This window comes from Terrapene carolina, unplaced genomic scaffold (genome assembly GCF_002925995.2).
Source record: "Terrapene carolina triunguis isolate 2854851 unplaced genomic scaffold, T_m_triunguis-2.0 Scaffold131, whole genome shotgun sequence".
Classification (NCBI taxonomy): Eukaryota; Metazoa; Chordata; order Testudines; family Emydidae; genus Terrapene; species Terrapene triunguis.
This window is the reverse complement of record NW_020664482.1, coordinates 19,202,509-19,228,733: the sequence shown is the minus strand read 5'-3', so window position 1 is coordinate 19,228,733 and position 26,225 is coordinate 19,202,509. Positions and strand designations below refer to the sequence as shown.

At 38.1% G+C, this 26,225-nt stretch overlaps 1 protein-coding gene across 2 annotated transcripts in view; it reads right to left on the bottom strand.

The window, feature by feature from the left end:
* ATRX (ATRX chromatin remodeler) overlaps positions 1–26,225 on the bottom strand; it is a 136,727-nt gene that overhangs the window by 8,648 nt on the left and 101,854 nt on the right. For both annotated transcript variants that reach the window (XM_024196772.2, XM_024196773.1), the window contains 3 exons: positions 25,295–25,403; positions 17,936–18,113; positions 16,377–16,571 (listed from right to left, as the gene is read on the bottom strand). In XM_024196772.2, coding sequence (XP_024052540.1) covers positions 16,377–16,571; positions 17,936–18,113; positions 25,295–25,403 — 482 coding nt within the window. The remainder of the gene's footprint in view (positions 1–16,376; positions 16,572–17,935; positions 18,114–25,294; positions 25,404–26,225) is intronic.

Here is a 26,225-nt window from a genome sequence, read left to right as displayed (position 1 = left end):
TTTAAAAAAGTCAACCTCTTTGTTTCATCCTTGCCCTATCAACTGGCCTCTTCATGTGGGAGCCACCACATTCTCCTCCAGCCCCTCAGGAGCAAACTCTGTGATATATCCGTGTGACTAAAGGGCACATGAATTAAATAATGGGATTTAGGGGAAGAGAAAGGATGTGGTAATAGGATACACAGAAAACATTTAAGGGAGGTGGGTGAAAGTCCAGAAGAGATTACAAAATTAAGTTAACACAATAAAAGCTTTCTCAACATACTGTAGCTGTACATAAGTGTGTGGAGGGTTCTTATACATGCATATGCATTAGTTTCCATGGTAACACTATTACTGAAAACAATACTGGAATATAATCCACACTCACTTGGCCAACACAGTCATCAAAATGTGGTTTAAATTACATCCAACTGTGTATGTTTGCTTTTCTTTGTCTAAACTTTATTTTGTATTAAATAAAGCGATGACGATTGAAAGCTAAGTACGATACCGCCATTACATTTTCTTAAATGTTTTTACACTGAAAAACTAATTAATTCAATTTTATGTGAAATTCAGCAAAAAAGTTTATTGATTTGCATTAGCATACTCTGAAATTAAAAAAAACATTTAGCAATATGGTTTATAGGTTTTTAAAACGATACTGAAATGCAATTTTGGTGCTGAACTGAAAATTGCTGAAAAATGTTTCCAAACTTCAAAAATGTTTCTCCCAGCTGTCATTTTCAATTTTTCATGGAACTAAATGCAACAGAAGAATTGCATCTAAAAGAACACTAACCCAGGAGGGCACACAACCTATATACTGAGTCATAAAATAAATACCTTTTCTCAACCAATTCAGTGACTTATAGAAAAGAAGCAGAGCAATTTACTATACTGGAGTTAGCAGCTTTTTAAGAAGTCACAAATTTTCTCTTCTTAGACTACAATGAAAAAGCAAACACTTGCTAAATCCCGGACGACTAACGCTCACATATTGCAAACTACTGCTAAAGAGATACAATGCCCAACTCAGCCAATCCTACATTTAACAACATAAATACTATAGCATTAAGGCAGGAGTAGTCAATGAGGTGGAAATCCAGGGGCCAAATCCAGACTGCCAGATTCTTTTGAACAGACCCCAAAATCTTTTCATGTACTTACTCTAATCATTTTTTATTATTTTCTTTGGAGTCTGGACCTTGACTATATCTTGACAAAAAATAATGGACTACATCTGCATTAATGCATTGCTTGCTTTTGCTAATTGGGGAGTGCTGCTGGTGGCACTGGGGACTTGAGACAACAACAGGAATAAATGACAGAGTACACACTACTGGATGCTCCTGGGGCACTGTATCTGAGGCAGACACGCTGCCTCTAGAGTACCTCTCCCCACCTGGCCTTTGGTCTGCTCCAGCATCACCTCTTTGGGGAGTCTAGTGCCAGTGGCCATAAGCGGTGAAGTGACAACTACTTGAACTTGTCACTTTGAACATATCTGTTACAAAATGAAAAGCCAAAACAAGCACTGGGGAAAAATCTTTTTACAGTTACTTTAATATGCGCTAAATCAGGGGTTCTCAACCTTTTTCTTTCTGATTCCCCCCACCCCCTGACCCAACATGCTATGACATAGTTTGACTTCTATTTGGGGAGGGGGGCAGAGCCCGGCGGGGCTTGGGGCAGCTCCGCACAGCAGGGTCCAGGGAGGGAGCACCACCTCCATCCCCGACTCATCTCAGAAGGCCACCCGGCCTGTCTCGGTTGGGAGGGGCACACAACCAAAAATTATAATTCAAAGGGGGGAGGGGCTCAGCTCAAAAAGTTTGCAAACTGCTCAGGGTGCAGGCAGGGGGCAATTAGGGGCTGAGTACGGGCAAGAGGGTAGCTCAGGGTGGAGGTAGCTGGGGCTTCAGCCCCAGGGCCCCTGTAAAAGGGCTTGTGGCCCAAAGGGGGGCGTGGACCCCCAGTTGAGAATTGCTGCGCTAAATCTTTCCCCCAGCACATAATCCTGTGGGAGTTCAGTGTAAAAATTTGAGAGAATCTATTTAAAAATACTATAATAGTACTCATAAGTCAATTTATTTAAAGCACCCACCTCCATTGCTAAAAAGCCCAACGCAAAGCAAAAAACATTACTATATTTTTTATTATATTTCAAATGTTAACTGAGAAAGTTCTGTTTAAACTCTCTCTTTCAAGGAAAGGTAATAGCTCCAGTGTGCCTTCTACCCTTTTAATCTGCTGTTCTACAAAACTAAAAACGCTTTGAAGTGCCCAAAACTTCAATCTGGATTAGATAACTAGTCACCAGGCTAACAGAAATCTACACAAAGCCCACTGCATATACAGTAATTACATCATCTAAATTTGAGCCACTGATTAATCAGCCATAGTGCACCTGGTATGCTTTTCTTGGACTGACAGAGATAATTTTTAATACAGTATTTTTGCAAAGATGCAGAGATAATGGATTAATAAAAATTTGCTTTTAATCAGTGAAAGTTAAGGCTAATTTAATAATTTTTGTGTACTTTTATACAGAACTTTTTAATATAAAAATAGCCTTTTAAACACAAAAATCAAGAACTGAATCTGCCTTCCTCATGGTTCCTTTTCTTGTATTTTGCCGACAGCGTAAAGCTGAAATTGCGCATGTTAAATGCGCGTAAGATGCGACAGACCTGTAATAGCACTGTTAAAAAATAAACTAGTATCTATATAACAAGATTCCAACAACGTTATTTTCTGTGTCACTCTGAAGCCACAAATATCAACTGAGTCAGTGTAAAGCAAAGGTCCCCAAACTGTGGGATGTGCCCCCGCTCCCCCAGGAGGGCACAGCTAGGGCCCAAGTCAGTCCACACGAGGGGAGTGGGGGCTGGGGGGCTCCACCCTGCTCCGCTCCTGTCCCCGGCCACACGTGCCGGCTCCACTCCTGGCCCCGTCCCCAGCTGTGGCACCAGCCTCGGTCCCTTTACCGCTGTCCGCATCCTGCCCTCCTGGAGCCGTGGCCCCACTCCCTGGGGGGGGAGCATGGGAGGGATTGACGGGACGCGGACATGGGTAAGAGGTGGGGCGTGAGGTAAAAAGTTTGGGGACCACTGGTGTAAAGTGATGGACACAGCTATAAGCATGGTTGAGAGCTCTTTTTGTTTAGAGTATCACCAGGTTCAATCATCAATGCATGCTGTGAGAATGAGACGGAACGTGAGAGTTTTGTGGAGGTTGGAATATGACAGTTGATCAGGAAAGATGGGAGTACCAGCTATGTGAGGCAAGAAGTGGCTGTGCCTCCATCCAAGAGGCAGCTCTGTGTACACACAGCAACACTGCTCACTACAAACACAGCGCACAGAAATAAAAGGTCCATTTTTAGCTTTTTTTACACATGAATTTATGAATTATACCTCTAACAGCAGGGGCTTTCAGCAACTAGTGTTAAATTAAAATCCTAGCAATAGTGCTCTGCCTTACAGAGAACCAGACTCTCAATACTCAAGCTGACTAGGAGTACTGAAGAGTCAATGTACGCATTCCTTGGAAAACATATTATACCACAACAGCAGCCTATCTGTGTGATAAAAAGGTAGTACTGATGGGGACTGAAGAAGAATATAGTCCACCAAAAAACTGCATAGTAGCTACATGTTAACTCTTTTGAAGGTGACAACAGTCACACAATCACTAGCGTACATACTACATCATAAACAAAATATAATGAAAGATCTAGCAGTCATGCCATCTTTATTCCAAAACAAACACAAATTGTTATGCAACAGTTAGGTCAGTACTGTTAAGTGCTAATCAAAAAGATGTAGCAGTATAATCATATTTTTAAAAAGCAAAGTTAATGGGCATTAACAGCCTAAATACCTTTAAAAATCCAGCCTTACGTAAATAAGCAGTTCTAATACCATGCTCACCACACTATTTATTTGCACACACCAGTGAACTGAAAATTTATGTTCTGGGCAATTATCTTAACATTCTCCCTGTAGTGACATCTGCCTCCAATCTTTCTTTATTATATTTCATACCAAGGATCTGAGCCTTCAAACCCTTACATGATTAAGGGTGGTAAAATGAGGCTCTGAGTGAATGTCCTTTTTCTAGTAGCACTTTGCAACCATAACTATAGCTCAACTAAGTTTTTGTCCTGAGTTTCTATGACTTTTGTAGGAGCAATACGTTTTTGGATTACACATGTAGATCTCATGAAATTGAAACCAGCTGAATTTTTAAAACAATTCAAATTACACAATCACTTGGATGATTTCTTAAAAAAAATCCCAAAGACTAAAATTTTAGAGACAAATTTCCACCTCCTTCCAGTTATCCTTTGTATCATGTAAATGTTGCTAGCTATGTTAAGGAAACATACATGTTATATATGCAAATTTTGCATAAATATTTCCAATGCCAAGTATATGCCTATAAGCAGTGGTTATACTTCAACTTGTAAGCGTCATTGCTTTTGTTTAGTGAGAAGGCTAAAAACGTGCACAAGTTATGACATATGCCTTGATATCCATCAATACAGAAATCTGTAAGGTGGCTTTTCCCCTGTTCAATATTTGATTAAAAGTATTACTGTCTTGCCTTTGTGAAAGTTTTGTGATTTTTCTTCATTTTTACGTAATCTAAATAATGATAAAATTTTTCAGAATAGAGGATGTGTACACTGGAAAAAAGACCCACAGCGAGTCTTATAGTCAGGGTCAACTGACTCAGGCTCGAGCTACGGGGCTAAAAATATCAATGTAGATGGTCAGGCTCGCGCCGGAGCCTGGGCTCTGACGACCATCCCCCTCAGCGGGTTTCAGAGTCCAGGCTCCAGCCCGAGTCCAAATGTCTACACTGCTAATTTTAGATCTGTAGTGTGAGCCCCAGTCACTTGACTCAGGTTCTGAGATTTGCTGGCACGGGTCCCCCCTTTTTTTTTTTTTTTTTTTTTTAAAAGCAGCGTAAAAATCCCCATTGTTGATAGATGTTCGGCTGCGTGTGTTCTTTTAACATGGTGTCCCAGCTCTGCGCAGACAGCAGATTTTGACTAACCTGCCCAATAAATCCACAGACTCAGTTTTCAGCGAAGGAACTTGGTCAGGTTTATTGCCAATGAAGCATGGTGCTCAATGGTTACAGGTACGCTAACACATGTATGCTCGAGATAATGGACCAGCTCAGTGAATGGCAGGACTTTCCATTTTCCCCTCGGCCAGACAAAGACACTTCCTCTGAGATACATTTTTATACACACATACAAACAAGTTATGTGTTGCCCCCTTGACGTGGCTAGTTACTGCCCTCTGATGTACCTAGAGACAACTCTCTGACGTAGCTAACCACTACCCATTACCTTGTGCCTGTTGGTTAGATTAAAACATTTCTATCCATCATGTTGTTATCCGGACCTTGTTTTTAAAATGGGTCAGTGTGTTTTTGTTACCTTTGGGGAATGTATTGGTATCGAGGTGCTCTGGTACCACCCTTCTAGAACATGTTTGTGTGCATGCTTTGTGCCTAGCACCTCTTAGGAGTGTGTTTTTGCAATATCAGCCCTGTTTTTGCCAGATTCTATGTGCAGGCCCTGCCTAGCTCACAGCAGGACTTTGTTTTATATCAGCAAATCTTTGACCACTACTTTAGCCCAGGCCTCTGATACAAGGTCTTATGTCTCAGGCCCTCTTACTACTACACCCATAATGTCCCCAAATATTGCTCTTTATTTGGAAGCAATATTGTTATATTAGAAAATCTGACATTAAAATATTCCTTGTAACTCTGATGTTTTGTGTTTTTATTATTGACGATCTCTTAAAATTCAACACCCGAGTAATGAGATATTGTAAAAGCCCATTATGGTGAAAACAGTAAACACAGATGTATTTAACTACCAGTAAAATTTTACATGGCATTATGTTTAAAAATGTAACTGTTAGCTATATACAGATTAATTTTGCTAACTGCCAGGCAAATTTATATACTCCTGCTTTGTCATGTGGATCTGCCACATAATTATAATATTTTTTCCTCCACAAATTACTCTTTATAAGGAAACTGTGTATGTGTGTGAAGATATACATCTCAAATTTAGAGCACTAAGAACACAAGCCAAAAATTTACAGACACTGAGAATATTAGAAAACAGGCAATTTTTGTTTATCTAACCTATACAAAGTATTTAATTATAAAATTTCCAAAAGCACCTGAAGAATCCTAACATATTTAAAGCAAAAGAATTTACAAACAAATCAGCTGCTCAAATCATAAATGATAGGTGATAAAGATAAGTCTAGACTCAATTTAACTATGGAGTCTTCAACAATTCCTTCCTAATATATGCAACTCCTCCTAGCAGAGCTGGAAAAGTCCTGCTATTGGGCTTTAATCAAGTCAACAAGTGTGCTGGGTCTGCACTCAACTATCCTTTTCATGAGGAGACCTTAGAGAAAGATGGCTAATCTACATTTTGATGGCTGTAGAGAAAGATGGAAGAGAAAATACACCACCCAATTCACAATCTACCCCCTTTAAAGAACTAGCCTTAAGGGTTTGACTATATATTCACTTAAATTTCAAAATCCATGTTTTCAACATTTGTTCATGTATTGGGGTTTGGAGGGGTGTTGTTTTTCTGGATTCTAGCTGTAGTTCCACATATTGCTTCTAGTACATTTGCATGATTACTGTGGTGCATTTCTTGCCAATGCCAAGGATTACAGAGGCAAAAGTTCCTTATCTTACCATCTGCATGGTAATAAAATTGCACAATGACATCATTGTGCAGCAAACTATGCTTTGAAGAAATAAAAGCTGAAGGGGCCTGAACACAAGGGAGAAAATTATACCCCAAACCTGTAAAAAACAAAACTAAAGCCTCACGTTAGCTTAAATGCCTATCTTGCTTTTCTGATAATTACAAAGGAACAGTTCTGTCTTTGTAAGAAAGGTATAGGCAGTTCAGTGTCAAAAAGAAGAAATGCAGGTAAATGTTTGTAATAGGTTTTACTAGCCTTTGTTCCCTACTAAAGGCTGTAGAGATCAGATTGTGTATGCTAAATTTATCAGGATCAAACTATCTAATTATGCAACATGACTTTGACCAAGATTTTCCTCTCTGATTACTGTGCAATTCATGAATATTATAATAAAATGTTTTCCTAAATATAATTAATGTTAGATGCCTCTTACTTCTGTTTTGATGTTTGCAAAAGAACCAAGCATGAACCAGATATTGAATTTGTCTCATTGTTAATATTGCAGGTATTACAATTATAAAGTCAGAAATAGGCATTGCTATTAAAATTACACTGAAATAAGGAAAACACCAATATAGCAGGAAGGTAACAGAGAAACTCTAATGCTAGTAAACTACCTGAATTCAAACTATTAAAGAATCACAGAATCACAAAAATGTAGGTTTGGGAAGGGCAACCTGCAGCCCGCCTGCGGCCCGTCAGATTACCCTGATGGGCCGCGAGACAGTTTGTTTATATTGACTGTTCACAGCCACGGTCGCCCTTAGCACCCAGTGGCTGCGCCTGCGGACAGTCAATGTAAACAAACTATCTCGTGGTCCCACCAGTGGATTACCCTGACGGGCTGCGGGTTGCCCACTATTGGTCTAACCTGTTCTTAAAAACCTCCAATGACAAAGATTCCACAACCTCCTTAGGTAATTTGTTCCAGTGCTTAACTACCCTTACTGTTAGGACATTTTTCCTAATGTGTAACCTAAATCTCCCTTGCTGCCATTAAGCCCATTACTTCCTCTCCTGTCCTCAGCGGATAAGGAGAACAATTTATCACGCTCCTCTCTATAACAATCTTTTATGTGTCCCGCCCCTCCACCCCCTTCTCTTCTCCAGACTAAACAAACAATTTTTTCAATCTTCCCCCGTGGGTTGTGCTTTCTAGACTTATCATTTTTGTTGCTCTCCTCTGGACTTTTCTCAATTTGTCCACATTTTTCCCAAATGTGCTGCCCAGACCTGGACACAATACTCCAGTTGAGGTCTGCTGAGTAGAGGGGAATAATTACTTCTCGTGTCTTGCTTACAACACTCCTGGTGATACATCCCAGATTAATGTTCATTTTTTTGCAACAGTATTGCACTGTTGACTCATAGTTAGTTTGTAATCCATTATAGCCCCCAGATCCTTTTCTGCAGTACTCCTTCCTAGGCAGTCATATCCCATTTTGTATTTGTGAAATTATTATTCCTTCCTAAATGTAGTACTTTGCATTTGACCTTATGGAATTTCATCCTATTTATTTCAGACAATTTCTTCTGTTTGTCAAAATCATTTCAAATTCTTATCCTGTCCTCCAAAGCACTTGCAACTCCTCCCAGCTTGGTATCATCCGCAAATTTTATAAGTGTACACTCTCTGCCATTATCAAAATCACTTATGAAGATACTGAATAGAACCAAACCCAGGACAGATCCTTGCAGGACCTCACTCTGTGTGCCCTCCTGATTAACTGTGAACCACTGATATTTACTCTGATTATGGTTTTCCAATCAGTTGTGCACCCATCTTATAGTTGGTTCGTTTAGGCTGTATTTTCCTAGTTTGCTTATGAGAAGGTTGTGTGAGATTGTATCAAAAGTCTTACTAAATAAAGTTGATAAATATCACATCTACTCCTTCCCCCCATCCACAAGACTTGTTACCCTGTCAAAGGAGGATATTAGGTTGGTTTGACATGATTTGTTCTTGACAAATCCATGTTGACTGTTACTTATCTTATTATCTTCTAGGTGCTTTCAAATTGATTGTTTATTTGCTCCATTATCTTTCTGGGTACCAAAGTTAGCTGACTGGCCTATAATTCCCTGGGTTGTCTTTATTTCCCTTTTTATAGGCAGGCTCTATATTTGTCCTTTTCAGCTGATGGGACCTCTCCTCTCCTCCATGCATTCTCAAAGATCTAACGCCTCAGAGATTTCTTCAGCCAGTTCCTTAAGCATTCTAGGATGTATTTCATCAGGCCCTGTCGACTTGAAGACATCTAGCTTGTCAAAGTAATTCTTAACTTGTTCTTTCCCTATTTTAGCCTCCGATCCTACCCCATTTTCATGGACGTTTGTTAGTCATCTGATAACTGCTAAACTTTTAGGTGAAAACTGAAAGAAAAATGGCATTTAAGACTCCTGCCATTGCTGAATTTTCTGTTACTGCCTTTCCCTCCTCAGTGAGTAATGGGCCAACCCTTTCCTTAGACTTCCTCTTGTTTCTCATGAATAATTATAAATTCACAAAAAGAACAGGAGTACTTGTGGCACCTTAGAGACTAACAAATTTATTAGAGCATAAGCTTTCGTGGGCTACAACCCACTTCTTCGGATACCAAAAATCACAGATATTAGAAGGAAAACTGGTGAAATTACAGTAAGTAGGAACCATAGTTATTAGGACTGAAACCAGTAGTGTGGAAGAAGGCTGGTGCATCCTATGCTACTTTTGTATAGATTTATGTTGATGTTTGTCTTTATGTTAAAGATGCCTAGAGCCTGAGATATACCTTATTTTAAAAAGTGTCTAATTCAAAAGAAATAAAATAAGTAACAGCCATAAGTAAGACACAATCAACAATGACATTTATATGTAAAATGCATGGATCAAGAAGCAGTCAAAATGGTTATTGGACTACTCAAGGATTTGTAGGTAAAATAACTCAGTGCTGGAAAGGATGGAACCAAAAAAGAATTAATCAATTTACAGTGAAGAAATAAATACAGCTAAAAAAAGCAAGGTGAACTGAAGCCAAAGGAATTAAAGTAAAACTCCAGGGATTCATCTTCAATTTTTTCCATAGTAAATGGGGGGGGGGGGAAATGAAAAATATTTCACATATACAATCCCCTAATATAAAACTGTACCTGAGAAATACCTGATGAAGCTGGAATATTCTGATTGCTGTTAGAACCAGTCACAAATATCAAAAGAGGTTGCCAACTTGTGATGGCAAAGTAGGACAGGAACGAAATCACTCTCCATTAGTTTTAATGAGAGAAAACAATATTTTTTAGGTCAGTTGGAATCTTAAGTGATTTTTTTTTCTCCTATGTGTAGTTTTGTTTTCTTTAACTATATATTTTTTGTAGGCAGATAGTATCCAGGACTTTCAAGAGATGACAAGTAATTTGCATGCCCATATCTGATGGTCCTGCAAAAACAGTCTTCTTTCATTGCACACCTCAGCCCCAATCCTCCTCGCCCTCTCCAGTGCTAGGCTGCTTGACTAAGTCCCAAAATTCTACTCTTCATAAATTTATAGCTACTTCCAGTTACTCACTGACCCTACAGCAATGGTTTTGGGGGGTGTGGCTGCTGATTTTGGAAGAGCAAAGTATAGACTGTTGGTGGGTGGGAAGAGGAGGAGTGGTTGAGGAAAGCTATGAGAATAATGCAACATTCAGGCAAGGAACCTGGCACTTGTGAAAAAGATTAAGCAGAGGAGTGTAAGGAAATAGCTGGTTTTGGAGGAGCATCCAGTTTGGAGAAAAGAGATCACCTGATTATGGAAAAAAACAAAGTTAAGACATAAAACAAAGCTATAGAAAAAATTATTGCAGAATCCAAAGTAACTAAAAGTTGCGAACTGCCCAATTTCTCCCACTGAATCTAATGGAGATGGAATTTGATTCTGCCCTAATTTATGGACAGAAAAATGCCTGGCTCCATGTTCAGAGTAATTTTTCTTTATGTTTAATTTTGAAATAAGTGTCAAATTAATTGTACTTGAAAAAATATACAATTGGGAAATCATGGAAATATGCACAAGTTGCTCTTTAAGAAGGACTTTCACAAAAACAGATTTTTAAAAAAAATGGTTTATATTTCTCAAAACTTCACATTTTAAAACAGGTTTGTAAGGTTTCAGCATAAACTGACCCATGATGCAAAGAGACACTGGGTGTCATCTATGCCAGAGGATCTCAACCTTTTTCTTTCTGAGCCCGCCAACATGCTATAAAAACTCCATGCCCCACCTGTGCCTCAACAACTGTTTTTCTGTCTATAAAAGCCAGGGCCGAGGTTAGGGGGTAGCAAGCAGGGCAATTGCTTGGGGCCCCATGTCACAGGAAGTTCCACAAAGCTAAGTTGCTCAGGCTTCGGCTTCAGCCCTGGTTGACAAGGCTCAAGGCCTGGGGCTTTAGCTTTCTGCCCTGGGCCCCAGTGAATCTAACACCGGCCTTGCTTGGCAGATCCCCTGAAACCTGCTTGCAGCACCCCAGGGGACCCCGGGCCCCTGGTTGAGAACTGCTGATCTATGCCACACTGTGCTGTTTGAAAACATACATTAAAAATTATATACCTCCTTTGACAGATTCATGATTTATGCAAGTTTGTGCCCACTGTGCAAGGCAATGAGTATCCTCAGGGAGGCTCTGAACACCCTTAATTCCTAACTTCAGTAGGAGCTGAGAGCGCTCAGCACCTCACATGACTGGATATTAAACTATCATACCCAAAAATCTAGTTGGGGAGGAGGGAGAAAAGGAAAGAGAAAGGAAAGACGCCTTACGAGTTAACAGATAACCAGTATTCTCAGTTAGTGTTGTGAGGGTACAGGAAACAGCACACAAGAAATTATTCTGTGCAAGCCAAATGTAGAAGCTGCTAAAACGAGGAGATAACTGATAATTTATAGCCTTTCAAGTGAAAAGTTACAAAATACTTAGAAGTTTGTACATAGCATATAATGAAGTGCACATCCTTAAAAGAACACTAGACTGGCAACTGGACTGGAAAGAGAACCAAGGAACAGCCAAGCAGAATTACAATATACAGAGATTTTCTTTTTTCTAGCAAGGTGACTTGTGTATGAGCATGAATTCACTCCCTGGACCATCTGTCTCTATCTGGATGATAGGAAGATAACTAATGTGTGAAGTTTAGTATTTAAAACTAAATGTTGACACAAATTGTTCTGAATATTAAAACCAGCCCTGAAGACTGTTTGCTCTCAAGAAAGACTGCCCCAGCCAGCAATCTACTCACATATAAAATAAATTAAAAAACCTAAACCAATATTTGAAATTAAGTGTTTTTCAACAAATGAATGTTTAAATTCTTGTGCTGAGTTAAATCAGTACAACTTTCTTTTTAAATAGATTTACAAGATGTCTCTAGTTCCCCATCCCATATGCTGAATGGGTAATTTTTACCTTTTGTGTCAAGGTGGATAACTTAACCTCATGTTCAGTCTGTCTCTTCACAACTTGCCTATCACTTCAATGGGATGAGGAATTTAGTTGATGTTTGCAAATTTGTTCTGAAGATGAAGTATAATATCATCAGTTTGTCAACTCATATATCTGTCTTTTTTCTACACTCATGTCTCTATGTCAAGATATTCGTTCTAATGATACGGACTTTTTATTTAAACAAATCAATATTTTTGGAATTTATTTCCAACATTTAACTCCTTAGTGGTATTTTAATATTCACAACTAGATAGAATGTTGTGAGCATTACTAAAATTGTACATTAGAAAATACATAACTTTCAGAGTACAATTACTACAGAAGATGGTTTGCTCAACCTTCCAAAATCACTAAGCATAATCAGATCATTTCATGATAAGTAAAATTTGGAGTGTTTTTGGTCAAGAGGCATTTTGATATATTATGAAGACCTATTGTTAAGAATATACAAATATCCTGAGATGCATCAATTATTCTTTGGGGAGCTATCAACATACAGTAAATAAAATAATAAAAATAGCATAATATATTAACTTTAAAAATAATTTCTTTTAAAGCAGATGTTAATTCTAAACTGATGAAAAATAAATAAATAAATAGAGAATTTAATTCACTGACAAAGTTACAATAAAACCACTATTAAGAAAATGATCTATGACTTACTGCTTGAATTGAAAAACTTCATAATAAGAAGGGTTTAGATAGAGTCGATAAAGTTTGTTTTCAAGTGTTTTAAAATGACCACGCTATAGGGGCTCTGAACTAGGCTAACATCTCCTAAATCCCTCTGACAGCTGCATGGCACTCTAGGTGGTCTAGTAAAAATCCATCTAAAAAAATATAGTGTCTGGCCTAACAATTCAAGGAAAACCAGTCTGGTGTTTACTAGAATATGATTCATTATTGTTAATCTAAAAATAGATCATCTTTAAAATGGAGAACATGCCATCTTTCATTGAAAAAGAAACATGGTCACGATAAAACAGGAGAAAAGCATTCTCCCCCCTCCAACCGGACAGTTTACAATCAATTAAATACAGTAGAAACCAAGTCATTTAGAAATATCTATATTTTCCTCACATGTATGCTCGGAGTTTCTGGGTTTGACTGGAGCCAGACGGAAAAGTGTGATGAGGACTACAGCATCTTTGCTGACAAGCTGAGACATTGCATAAAAGCAGCTGAAATTGAAAAGCTGAAGAAGGCGAAGGGAAGAATCTCAAATGAAATGAAAAGCTTGTTGGAGAAGCAGAGACATATGAAAAGGAGCTCGGATAACAACCTCGAGTACCTGTATTCTGTGCAAGCTTATATGGCGAAAACTGAAGGATGACTGAGAACTTCCAGAAAGAAAAGCTCCTCAAAACAGCTGAATTATGCAAGAGCCTCAAGACATGCAAGCAGGAATTGACGCAGTATAGATTGAGCGTAACAGCACTGAAGAACAAGGACGGAGAGACAGTAATCGATAGAGCAGGGATGGAGGATGTCTGCAAGGACTTCTATACAGAACTGTTCAAATTAAGAATCAATATCCCGCTCCCAACACTCCAAGAGTCAGAAGAACGCGTCTCCACAATAATTGTCAGTGAAGTCCAAAGCGCACTGTACCAGATGAAGAAGGGAAAAGCTCCAGGCAAAGATGGAATAACGTCAGAAATGATTTCTGCAGGAGGCGAAAAACTTTGGGAGGCCCTCGCTTTAAGGTTCAGTCGGTATCTTGAAGAAGGAAAAATACCATCAAGCTGGAAGGAGGCGATCGAGAAAATCTTAAGAACTACCGCCCTATATGCCTGCTCTCTCACATCTACAAGCTCTTTACAAAAGTGATAATGAACCGACTCTCGCAGAGTCTGGATGAACAACAGCCGAGAGAGCAGGCAGGGTTTCGAAGAAATTTTAGCACGATCGACCATATATTTACCCTTAGCCCTAGAAAGAGCGAGGGAATACAAACTCCCACTGTGCATTGCTTTCGTCGACTATGAAAAGGCCTTCGATAGCATCGAGTTTAACGCAATTTTAAAGGCGCTCATAGAGCAGGGTATTAACATGCAGTACATCAGTTTGCTGAAGGAAGAGAATACTGGATGTACAACAGACATTACTCTCCTCAAAACTCCCCCCCCCTCCCCCCCGCATCCGAATCGAGAAAGGCGAAACTATTCACCGCTTGCCCGAAATGGTTATGAACAAGATCAATTGGAGGAGTGGTGTCAACATAAATGGAGAACGATCATCTCTGATTCGTGGATGACATCGTACTAATTGCCGAAAGCACCACCCAACTGCAGAGCATACTACGAAGACTCTACAAGAAAAGCAGTCAGGTCGGCCAGAAGATGAACAGGAGAAGAAATTGAAGAAGTGGAACAGTACATATATTTGGGCCAAGAAGTTAATATGCGCCAAGATCTAAACGGAGAACTCTCGTGAAGGATTCAGGCAGGATGGTGTGCATTTAATTCCATCAAGGACATCCTCAAAGGAAAAATCGACAAGATGCTGTATGGCAGTGAAATGTGGGCACTGACGAAGAGAGAAGAGCAGTGGCTGTTGGTAGCTGAAAGGGCAATGAAACGAGCAATGTTGGGAATTTCCCTTCTGGATCGCATCCCAAATGAAATTATCAGAGAACGCAGCGGTGTGAAAGACATTGTCGTGGAAAGCAGATATAACAAGATGCGATGGGCGGGCCACACAGCACGGCTCACGGACAATAGGTGGACCGCAATCATTGCTGAGTGGTACCCGCGAGAACAGAAAAGACCACCCAGTCGGCCTCCAAGAAGATGGGAAGATGACATTGTTAAACGTTTTGGACGAACGTGGAGAAGAAAGGCAGGAGTGCAAAAAGAATGGCGGACGTGTTGTGACCGGCGCAGTCTTAACGACAGTTGAAGACCAATCGATCCAGGTATGCTTGGAACATTTGCTCTTTAATTGCTTACAACAAATTTAAATTAATTCTGTATTGCATGGTTTTGACATCATTTCTATTCTATTGTATTCTTTTCAGGTTCTTATAGCGCCTTCATTACTGTAGTACCTCAGTGCCTAACAGAAATATATTAAGTTAAATGAGTAGCTTCTACCATGCCTGGTTTCTTTCTTTCTCCCTTCCTTTTCTCAGGAATTGCATGGGAATAAAAAAAATTAAATAGTATTTTTTTTTATATGTTAATATTAGCAAATGCAATGTCAAAAGAATATGTCTTGCACTTGGTGGTGGGGTTTGTGGTTGTTCTTAGGTCCTGCTGAAATTTGGTCCACTTTGTTTCAATATTATGAAACCATTCAATACTAATTCAGCTGAAACTGGAAAAAAAAAAACCTACCTAAAAAAGCCCTAAATATTTTCTCCAAGAGCCAACTACATAAAACTTACAAATAATACTGAAAGAAATATGATCACTTTACTAAGTAAAGAACCCACTTAAGTTATTTTATACATGGAAAATGTAAAGTTGTATGAAATGACTGTTATACTAAGTGAAAGACTTAATTTCACAATAGGTTGGTTACTCAGGAATTAACCTTTATCAGACTATATTTAATGTTACATTTAAGATCACAGTTAATAAAAATACATTTACTATAAACAATAGCTATCTTACACTTACCTTATTTTCAAATCTGTTTTGAAAACAATGAACAAAACAAGTGCTCTGTGCATTTATGGCTATAATACATTTTCTTTACTTGAAGTTACTGTAAGACTGACAGATTGACTTAAACCCTGAAGAACAAGGTTTAATAGCCACTAAAAATTTATCATTCAGTGTGATAACTCTGAATATTCCTGACATCCATGTAAATATCCAATCCCTTTTTGAATTTTGGCCTCAAGGACTTCCTGTGCCACAGTTTAATCACATGTTGCGGGAAAAAGTATTCCCTTTTTTGATAGTGAATTTCCCACCTTTTAAAGGAATTGAAGGTCCCCTTGTTCTTGTGTTGAGGGTCAGGAAGAAAAGAAGATCAATTTACCTTCTCTATATCATTCATTATTTTATATACTTTTATCATGTCCCCTCTTATTTGTTTCGTTTTAAAAGTAAACAATCCCAAACTTTTCATAACACTCTTTCCCTCCTAAGAAAGAGAGCATTGTCTACTTGAACAGGCTTAAAAGATTTATGAAAGATTTGTGAATTATGTTACCTTTGGCAGCATGGGTGTATCCCTCTTCTTTTTCTTTTCTGAATTAGGGTCATCCAGCAAGTCTGGCTCAAAGGTATAAAGCTCTGTAAGCTCATTCATGGTAAAGTGACGCTCAACCTGCTGCTGGTCAACTACTCGGAAAGACAGTGACTGCTTCGTTACTTGACGATCATATATCTTGTCCTCCATTGTTCCCTAAAAAACCCCAAATATATTTGTTTTTATAAATCTAAACACACAAATGGGATCAAGTTATTCTGTCACTGAGAAAAACAGGAATGGTAAGAACAACACTACTCTATCATTAATGTTTGTTAAAACAGCTAAAGAACTTTAGCCCAATACATCTCCTGTAGTTTGCTAAATTGTTTAAAAATGAATGTAGTCCCTGAATGAAACACCACAAAGGAACATGAACTGCTGATGCAACTAATGGTGCATGTCTATTTATTAGAGTAATCAATATATTTTAACTTCTTTAGCTCCCTGAAGAAATCGGCTTTTGCACAACCTCCCTAAATTGTAGTTTTAAAAATATTAATATGAAAAAAATTGATAATTCTATTGCATTGTTCACCCTATTTTAAGTTAAACAAAAATAAAAATCACAATAACTAAGAAATATAGATGAGTTACATTCAACGACAGCTTTTAAAAAAAAAAAAAAACTTAGGAGACACGGGTCAGGGCTTAACTGAACATGAGTTCTGGTGCGATATGGTGGGTAAGAAAATGTGACCCATGAATGTATAAGCAGGAGAATAGAGAGCAGATGTAGGGAGGGGTCTTATATAGTATTGGCATTCTATATAAATTAAATGAGAATTGCATGTGTAGTTCTGGTGTTCACAATTTTAAAAAGGATGTTGACAAATTGAAAATGATTCAGATAAAAGCTACAAGAATGATTTAAGGTCTGGAAAAACTATCTTATAGTAAGAGACTAAAGAAGTTCAAGCTATTAAGATAAATAATTAGAAGATTAAGATATGAATTGAAGACGACCTATAACTACCTAAATGGGAAAAAATTCTTGTAGTAGACGGCTCTTGAATCTACCAGAAAAAGGAACAAGATCCAATGGCTTGAAGCTGGAGCTAGACAAATTCAGACTAAAAATAAGGCACAGATTTTTAAACGGTGAGGTTAAACAAAAATAGGAACAAATTACCTATGGATATGGTGGATTCTCCATCACTTGGGAGTCTTTAAATCAGGACTGGACGTCTAAAAGATATGCTCTGGCTCAACCAGAAGCTGTGAACTTGATGCAGGAATCATGGGTGAAAATCTACGGTATGTATTATGGAGTAGGTCAGATTAACTGATCTTAATGGACCCTTCTGGACATAATATACACAATTTTTTTCTTTTCTAATGGTTTGACAATCTTAAGCCCCAATTCAACTATCTGATCTACACTAGTGGACCCCTTTTCCTGTGTCGCCCCCCACTGACTTCAACAAGAGTCCACGAGGATGTAAGGGTCCATCTTTACAGATAAGATATCAGGATCTGAGCCTTAAAGGATGAATGAGAAACATCCAAATCGTACATACCTGAGCCAAGAACCTGTACACAAACACAGGTTTGTTCTGCCCAAAGCGGTAAACCCTGAAGATACTCTGAATATCATAGGATGGATTCCAAGAGGCGTCAAAGATAATCACTCTATTAGCAGCCACCAGATTAATTCCAAGGGATCCTGCTTTAGTGGAAATAATAAACAAACGGCCTCTGGAACAACAAAAAATTATGAAATTTAATATTTTACAAACTGACTTCTCTTACCTTGGATTCCTTAACTATTATAAACATGAAGTTTTTGAAATGCTGTAACCTAAATCCTCTGGGGTCCTATTATGAATTATTCATAAATTATAATGATTCAAAATCTTCTAAAACCATGAAGTTGTGAAATTTGCATCTGTTATGTTCTAAATAAAAGGGCAAAGCTTCTAGCCAGCTGTCAAAACTACAGGTCAGGGACTTTAAGAAGTCATTTGTTACCAAGCATTGTTCTGAGAGAAAAAAAAAATTTTTCTTCAGACATTTGAATTCAGGATCAAATGTAAGAAAATTAGTTATGCCAAGTTAAACCATCATTTAAAAATGAATACATGCTGGTTGGGGTTATTGGAACTATTATCTGGAAAGCAGACTTTAAAAATTCCTTGGCATGAAACCGTTTTTAGGACATCTTTTATAAAACGATGCACTTTTGTTTCTTTACATGTCACTATCACCCAAGATTAACTTAAAATTAACAACGCAAAAAAACGTTAACGTCATGTAACGTTAAGATTGATATTTTAAAAAACACAAAATGCTGGGATCTTTAAGTTCTAACAACAGTAATTGTACCTCTTTGCAAGTATGTAATATTTTTATTACTGCATAAGTTTTAACTTGTGACTTAGCATGTAAGTAATGGCAGAGTTTTGGAAATGTAACTTAAAAGTCACTGATTACTGCAGTTTAAAGTCCAAGTTTTAACACTGCATGAATTAAGTTTATTCCATTTATTGCTTTTTAAATATACAACTGGCTGCATTACAGCTATTAATCTGAATGTTGACATGTGTATTTGGGAAAACTCGTGAAACAAAAGAGCTTAAATTAATATGTACAATATGTATGATATATCAGAGCAGAGGTAGTTCATGAGGCACCAGGGCTTGGCGATGCCCCTTCTGCCTTTACTCCAGATATGAACTTCCAATGCTTTATGGAAACTCTGAATCCTTATTAAATTAAACATAAACAACCATAATGCCGAATTCAACTGTGTTAACTAAACAGATGGACCCTGCAGAGACCATCAACAACATACCTGAAAAACTCATCTTGAGTGAAGTGGACATTGGGAGAGGTCAGACCCAGAAAAGCAGTAATTTGGTAAATTTTCCATTCTCAATCCTGAAAGTTGCCCAAGTCCAAGACATTTGGGATGTAGTGAGCAGGAAGAAAATATTAGAGAGAGGAAGACGTAAGTAGGACAGAAGCAAACGGTTTCCCCTTGCCTAAAATGGTATTAATCTATTTTGAGACAACATTGTTTAGAGACACGTTTCTGTCTGTACTGATAAAGAAAGTATCCATGGATGACAAGGTTGTAGCTTCACAGATTTCCTCTATGGTAGTTGATGTTCTACTCTGACCAGGATGTTATTGTGGAACAAGTTGAATAGTCTTATTTTCCTCTCTCTCTTCTGGAATCAGTCTATCTGTGGCTTAATATGCTTCAGCGATACATTATTTGATCCACCTAGCCACAGAGTATTTGGATGCATTCAAGGCTGGACATTTAGGGTAAATGGAAATGAACAAAGATGATGTTTTTCTATACTGATCAGTTCTACTTAGGAATATTTTAATGGCTGTTCTGACATATGCTGTACTTATTCTTTCAGGTGTCAAAGATTCAAAGTAAATGAAGACAAAATGATTTCCTATGTGGTAGGAAAGAGTTAACCTTGATTACCAATAACTACTTTGTCATCATGGAAGATACAGTAAGAAACTGCGTATTCCTAAAAGAAGAGATTTCCAAGACTGTTCTTGCCAACCTGGTTACAACCAAGAAGAAAGTTTTCATGGAAAAGAAATAAAGGGCATTTCAGGCCACCGGATGGTTCATAAGACCTTGTACCACTCTAGGTCAATTCTAGATAAGAAAGATACACCTAATGGTTGGTTTGGACAGTTATACTACTATAAGCTACTTTGATGACATCAGGTATTTAGATGAGCATGAGTTTATGGCATAGTTTAAAACTGAGACATGAGATACTATGGAAGGAAGTCTAAGATTCAAGTCTAGGCCACCGTGCAAGAAATCCAAAGAGAGTTGGAATGCCTGATTTCCTGGTGCTGATTTTTGTATGTTAACACACTTACAGGCATTCTGATCAAAAGCTTGCATACGCAGAGAATATGACAGCCTGAATGAGGTTAGAAGAATATTACTTTGGAGAAGTATCCCATTTTGTTCAGTTCTTGCTACTCAAAGCCAAAGTTTTAGGCTCAGTCAGTCTGGAGCAGAATGCAGGAGCAGACATTGGAACAGGAGATCCTGCCTAATGGAAAGATGGAGCAGGGACTTTTGCAATGTTTCCACTAGGTCTAAATACCTTCTTAGCCAATTTGCAGTGAGAAGAATGATAGATGTTTCCTCTTTTATCTACAAAATCACTTTCTTTCTAGTGGCAAAAGAGAGGGAAGAAGGAAAGAAGCCAGTCTAGCTATCTGTGAGTCAGTGTGGCCTCAGTAATCTGTGGTCTGCTTCCCTGGTGAAGAAAAGCCACACCTCTGAGTTTCACCTGGATGCATATACGTGCACCTGGCTCTATGGATATCAGAAAGAATACTTCCTGATTCAGGGACCATATAGAATATTGAGTGTCTGCAGATAGTTTAACCAGTCTGGTTATGTGTACAGTGACTTCTTTATGTGGATCATTTTAATGGAGGCCAGCCGAGCTTTTGTCCAGGAAAAAAATCTGTATTGTTTCAGTATTTAGACTTGAACCTTTTGTACTCCACGACTGATTTATATATGCCACAGTTGTGGGGTTTCTTTTTTTGTCTGAACTAGGACATACTCTTTCCCTTAGCACTCATAGAAATGCTGAAGAGCCAGCCTAACTCTATCTAGATCTCTTTCAAGATGTTGTTCAGGAACCTTTCTGCCTCTGACCCTTTTATCCCTCTTTGTATTTTGATGCTCCATGTGTGCTCTGCAAGCTGAAATACTGGTATCAGTAGATAAGATTTCAGAGACTGGGTAGTGGAAGGAAGATCCTGCCATCATATGGGTTTTTCTATCACCATGGAACCATAGAGTTTAAGGTCAGAAGTGACCACTAGATCATCTAGTCTGACCTGATGTATACCACAGGCTGCCAACCCCACCTAGCACCCCCATACTAACCCCAACAACCAAAATTAGACCAAAGTATTACAGCCCACAGGAGACTAGACTACTATGTGCTACAGGCAGAGAATAGGAGGGACTGAGGTACACCATGCCCAAGGCCCCTGCAATGGCAGGGAAATGATTAACTGAGGGATTGTCATTCTTTTCTTTCCTTTACATCATCTCTTCTTGGGAATGTTTCCAGGCCTCTAGAGGAATCCCTGAAGCTCTGTCATGTACTGTCATGTCTCTTGAACACTGATGACTCCTCAGATAGAAGATAAATGCAGGTAAAGATAGATGGATGACCTTTGGTTCTGTGACACCTTCCAGAATAGTGCCTGGATCTTTTCAATCTCTACTGTTTCAGGAAGACTCTAGGTCTCCTTGGGTCTCCCTAGGTGGATGATTCTCTTGAAAAACAGATAAGTTTACTAGGAACCCTTATGCTTGAAGTACAGAGAGGATCCTTAAAGTAATTTCCTCTGTGGTCCCTGAAAAAGATGCTATGATGAATCTGTCTTTAATGAATGGTCATAGATAAATCCCTAGACTCCTTCAGTAAGTTAGTGTAACCAAATGGCTTTGTGAATACCAAAGGAACAGAGGACAGATTGAAAGGTAAATGTTATTTATTAAAATTGGTGATTTTTGTAGGCAAAATTAAGAAATTGGTGAAAATAGGGACTGATTAGAAAATGCACATAAGGTTCTGTTGAGCCCAAAGAGTCTTCTGAAGAGATTCCAATGGTAGCAAAAGCTAGAGTCTGCATTCTGAATTGTTTTCTTCATCAACCTTTTTACTCTCTTGAGCTGGATTTCCTCTAGTTCTTTTCATATTAAGAAAAATCTGGAATAACACTTTGAAAGTGCTTGCTATTTCTTGAGGATGGAGAGGGGATGATGAAGGTGTTTAAAGGTCCAGAGTAACTAAGTATTCATGTTGCACGATCGCCTGTCTGATGCTGATTAAAACTAGATGTCTGAGAAGTGGAATAGCCTGTCTCTAAACCAATTTGTGGATGGAAGTAATCCTAGTTGCGTTAATACGTAACGTTTGGATTGGAAAGAGGGATTGGACCCATTCTCTGATCTGGACTTCCACTTGGCATCTCTTTTCTGGTATTTTCGGGGGGGGGGGGGGGGGCGAATGAAAGGAGCTTATGCCCTTATATAAGGCTGTAGCCCTTCTTGAACTTCATTGGATTTCTCACCAACCAGAATTCTATCTGAGAATTTTGAGGCACAGAGGATTTCCTTTGAATAGTTATCTGCTACTCAGGAACTAAGCTAGAGTCAATCCAGGTCACTGCATTAGCTTCAGTGGCTCTTGTTGCCAGCCTCCTAATGTCCCATGGATCTATTCACTATGAACACTCTACCTAGCATATCACTTGAATCAACCATGGTTCTGGGAGTTAAGGATTTTTAGGTCATCTGCAGCATGTGGTTGCCCTGTAAGCCCCGTTGGGCTGCTGAAATAGCTTCAAGGTTCCCTCTGTGGATGGCTTCTATTTTTCCATCTAGGGAAGAAAACCCCCTCACAACAGGTATTGACATATACTTTAACTTTGATGCCACTGGTGCATGTATCTTAGAGAGGATAAAAAGAGAGTATTTGTGTTCTAGATCCTGTAGATTTTCAAAACTGAGGCAGAGACTTTGGCATGAAAGCAGAAGGAGAGTGGTCACGCTCAATGGCCTCACTGACAAATCTGAACAGCCTCCCATATTTGCAGGAAGCATGTCATGGCTCAAATGTCTCAGACTGGGGCAGTGTCAGGATCCAGAAATGTTAGCTTCCTGTATATTTGATATGCAATTTTCAAACATTTAATAAAAAAATTCAGACAGAAGTTCCATAACTGCTATTGTTACAAATAAAACTTAAGATGACTCTAAATTAGACTAGAGGGGGGGAAAAAAAAAATCTGTTTTTCAGTTTGCTTTATTCATCTGATAAAAACTTAGTGTATAGCTGGTTTCACTGTACAGGCAGTCTTCTTCCCCCTGTTTGTGTAAGCCTTTCCAATTGCAACAGAAGAAGAAAAATTTTAAGAAAGAGGGAAATATAATTATAAAACCAAAACCAAATTGACAGAGAAATTGAGGGACAGGTTTAATCAGTATGGTTTAAAGTTTATATTTCAAAATTATCTACACACAACAAGGGGCCTGAAAAAAAACAAAACAAAACTAGCTAGAATTTTTCCACAAAAACCAATGTCAACAATCATGAAAAATATCAGCCAACAGTTAATATATTCAAACTGTTATATGCATCTGAAAATAGTCTTTTCCAACCATAACTAAATTATCCATGAAACAGTGCTACAGAAAGAGAACATTTATATTTATGAAAATTCAAAATTGTACACAAATAGCTATGAAAATGCAATACAAAGCATACCTGTTACACTGAGAACTGTTTATTGGAGAAAACCTAACCTTGTTGAGGAGATATAAGTGATAACCTTTTCATTCATTTTAGAGCTAATTTAGTAAATATTAGCGAGATGCACTTATTGTCAGGTTAATGGGCCAATGCTGCAACAGAATGATTCCTATTTGTTCCATTCAGAAGTTGGCTGAATATATTCAACATGTGCAAGGGATAGTAAGCATGCCACATCAAAGGACAAGGCATGTGGCATAGAGTAAACCCTATAATCAACCAACTTAATAGGAAACCTTTAACAAAATGACAGAAGTCCTTTCTTCTCAAATAAAATCCCAACATCAAATGCATTTCTCCTCATTAAGGGCGGAACCACACATTGTCAAACTCACAAGTCAAAACTAAAAGTTGTTTTTAATTATTTCACTGACTTAACTCAAAGTTAAGAAAAATCAATATGAAAGCTTATTGTGCTACCCCTTATTTAATTCATTAATTTTTGCAGTCTTGTCATCTCCATGTTTAGTGTAAATAGTTGTCTTTAAAATTCATTCACATGGGCCAGTATTGAGAGAGAGTGTCCAGAGACAAACTACATTACTAATTTAAATGTTAACAGGTTGGTGCAGTGGCCTTGCACATGCATAGTTTACATTACACACACACACACACACACACACACTTTTCTCTCCTGGGTAAGACTAAAATTCCCAGACAAAAATTACATTAAGATAGAGTTAATGTTAAGAGTACATATTAGTAATGTAGGGTAATGTACATTATATGGATTTTGCAATTATCCCAAAGCCAGGTGTATATACCCAGGAAATTCATAATCAAAAATTATGTTTAATGTTAAACATAAAAGAAAACAAAAAAATTAAAAGTACAAAAATACATAGGGTACTGAAATACCTTAACTCTGCCATATAGTGGCACCATGTAATCTCATGACTGAAGTTTAACACCCCCATGAGGTGCGGTAGTATCAATATTTTTTACACAGGGGGAGCTGAGGCACAGAGACTAAAGGCAAAATTGTCAACTAATTCTGGGTGCTCACTTTGAGATACCTAGAGCCTACTATTTCAGCATAATTAGCATTTAATAGCATTTTGTATGTCCAGAACAGAATTCCCATTCACCTCTGATGCAATTCTGCAAATCAAACCCCAGGTGTCTCAAGTTGGATACTAAGAAAATGAAGGGACACACTGTGAAAGTTTTAGTTTACATGACTTGCCTATAATCAGAGGCAGACACGCGACAGAGAAAATTTCAATTTAAACTACATAGGTCAGCAAAGTTATAAGCAACTGAAAACAGGATCTTGTAACAAAGTGCTGGGCAACTTACCTATAAAATCTCTCTCTCTCTCTCTCTCACACACACACACACACACACACACACACACACAGAAGGGGCAACAGTACAGGTACAAAACATATGTAAAATATCTTTAAAAATAATTAAAGTTCTATCACTGGTAGGATATTTTGGTAACTGCACTATCTTAAAAAGAGTTCATAAGTTAGTATAAGTACAAAACAGATGTAGGAAGAAAAGAGGTAGGAAATAAAAAGCTACATAGAATGATCTTACCTCACATTAGTTTCATCATTAAATTCTTCAGCCCATTTCTTTCTTGACTGAGCCGTGGTTGAACCATCTAAACGATAGTAGTCAATATTTCTGAACCATTTTCCTTCACCTAGAAATTTGAAGGTAAGGTGATTAAATGACACCAGCACAATATGAAAATATTAGTAGCACAATGATTTAAATACTGATCTTTCAGGGCCAGATTGAGACTAAAAGTTAAGGGAGCAATCATGCAACCTCACATGAACCAGCTATTCTATAACAATCAAAATCTTTTACTCCCAAGGAACTTGCTTCTATGATGTCCGTGCCCCAAAGTACATGTGCACAAATAAATGAAGAACCCATAAGGGGATACCTGCCATTGCTGCTTGTCTCAGTTGAGCTGTGAAAATGATTCATTGTAACCTGAATTATGAAATATAATCCACAGCAGGATTACAGAAAATAGTGGTAATCATAATTTGGGACAGTAAGTATCCAAAGCCTTTACTCTAATAGTTCATATCTCTTGTGATACTCCCCAATATGCAGGTAGCCTTGCCCAAAATAAGAAGTGCAGAATTAGAGTTAGCTAAGAATGAAATGAAATTTATTTTCTGAATAGGATTCTACCCCCTATGTAGGGTCCAGCAGTATTGCCTTCTTCAAGGAAAAGTTCTCAATTTAAAAAACTTGAGCTAAGTGATACTTCCACAAGCAGCTTTACATAGCTTGCAATTTAGAGAGACAAGGACACAATTAAGATTTATACACCGAGGGCAAACTTTAATTGCAATATTTTCAGTAACCTTTAGTTAGCTCTTCTAAGATTTGCGTGTTTCCCAGCCCGCTTTGTCATATCAAATTTCTAGAGGTCTGGACACGTTTGCAACAAAATCAGGCGAGTTTCTTGTTTAACCTCAGTGTGAAAGTTAATTGTAAAAAGTAA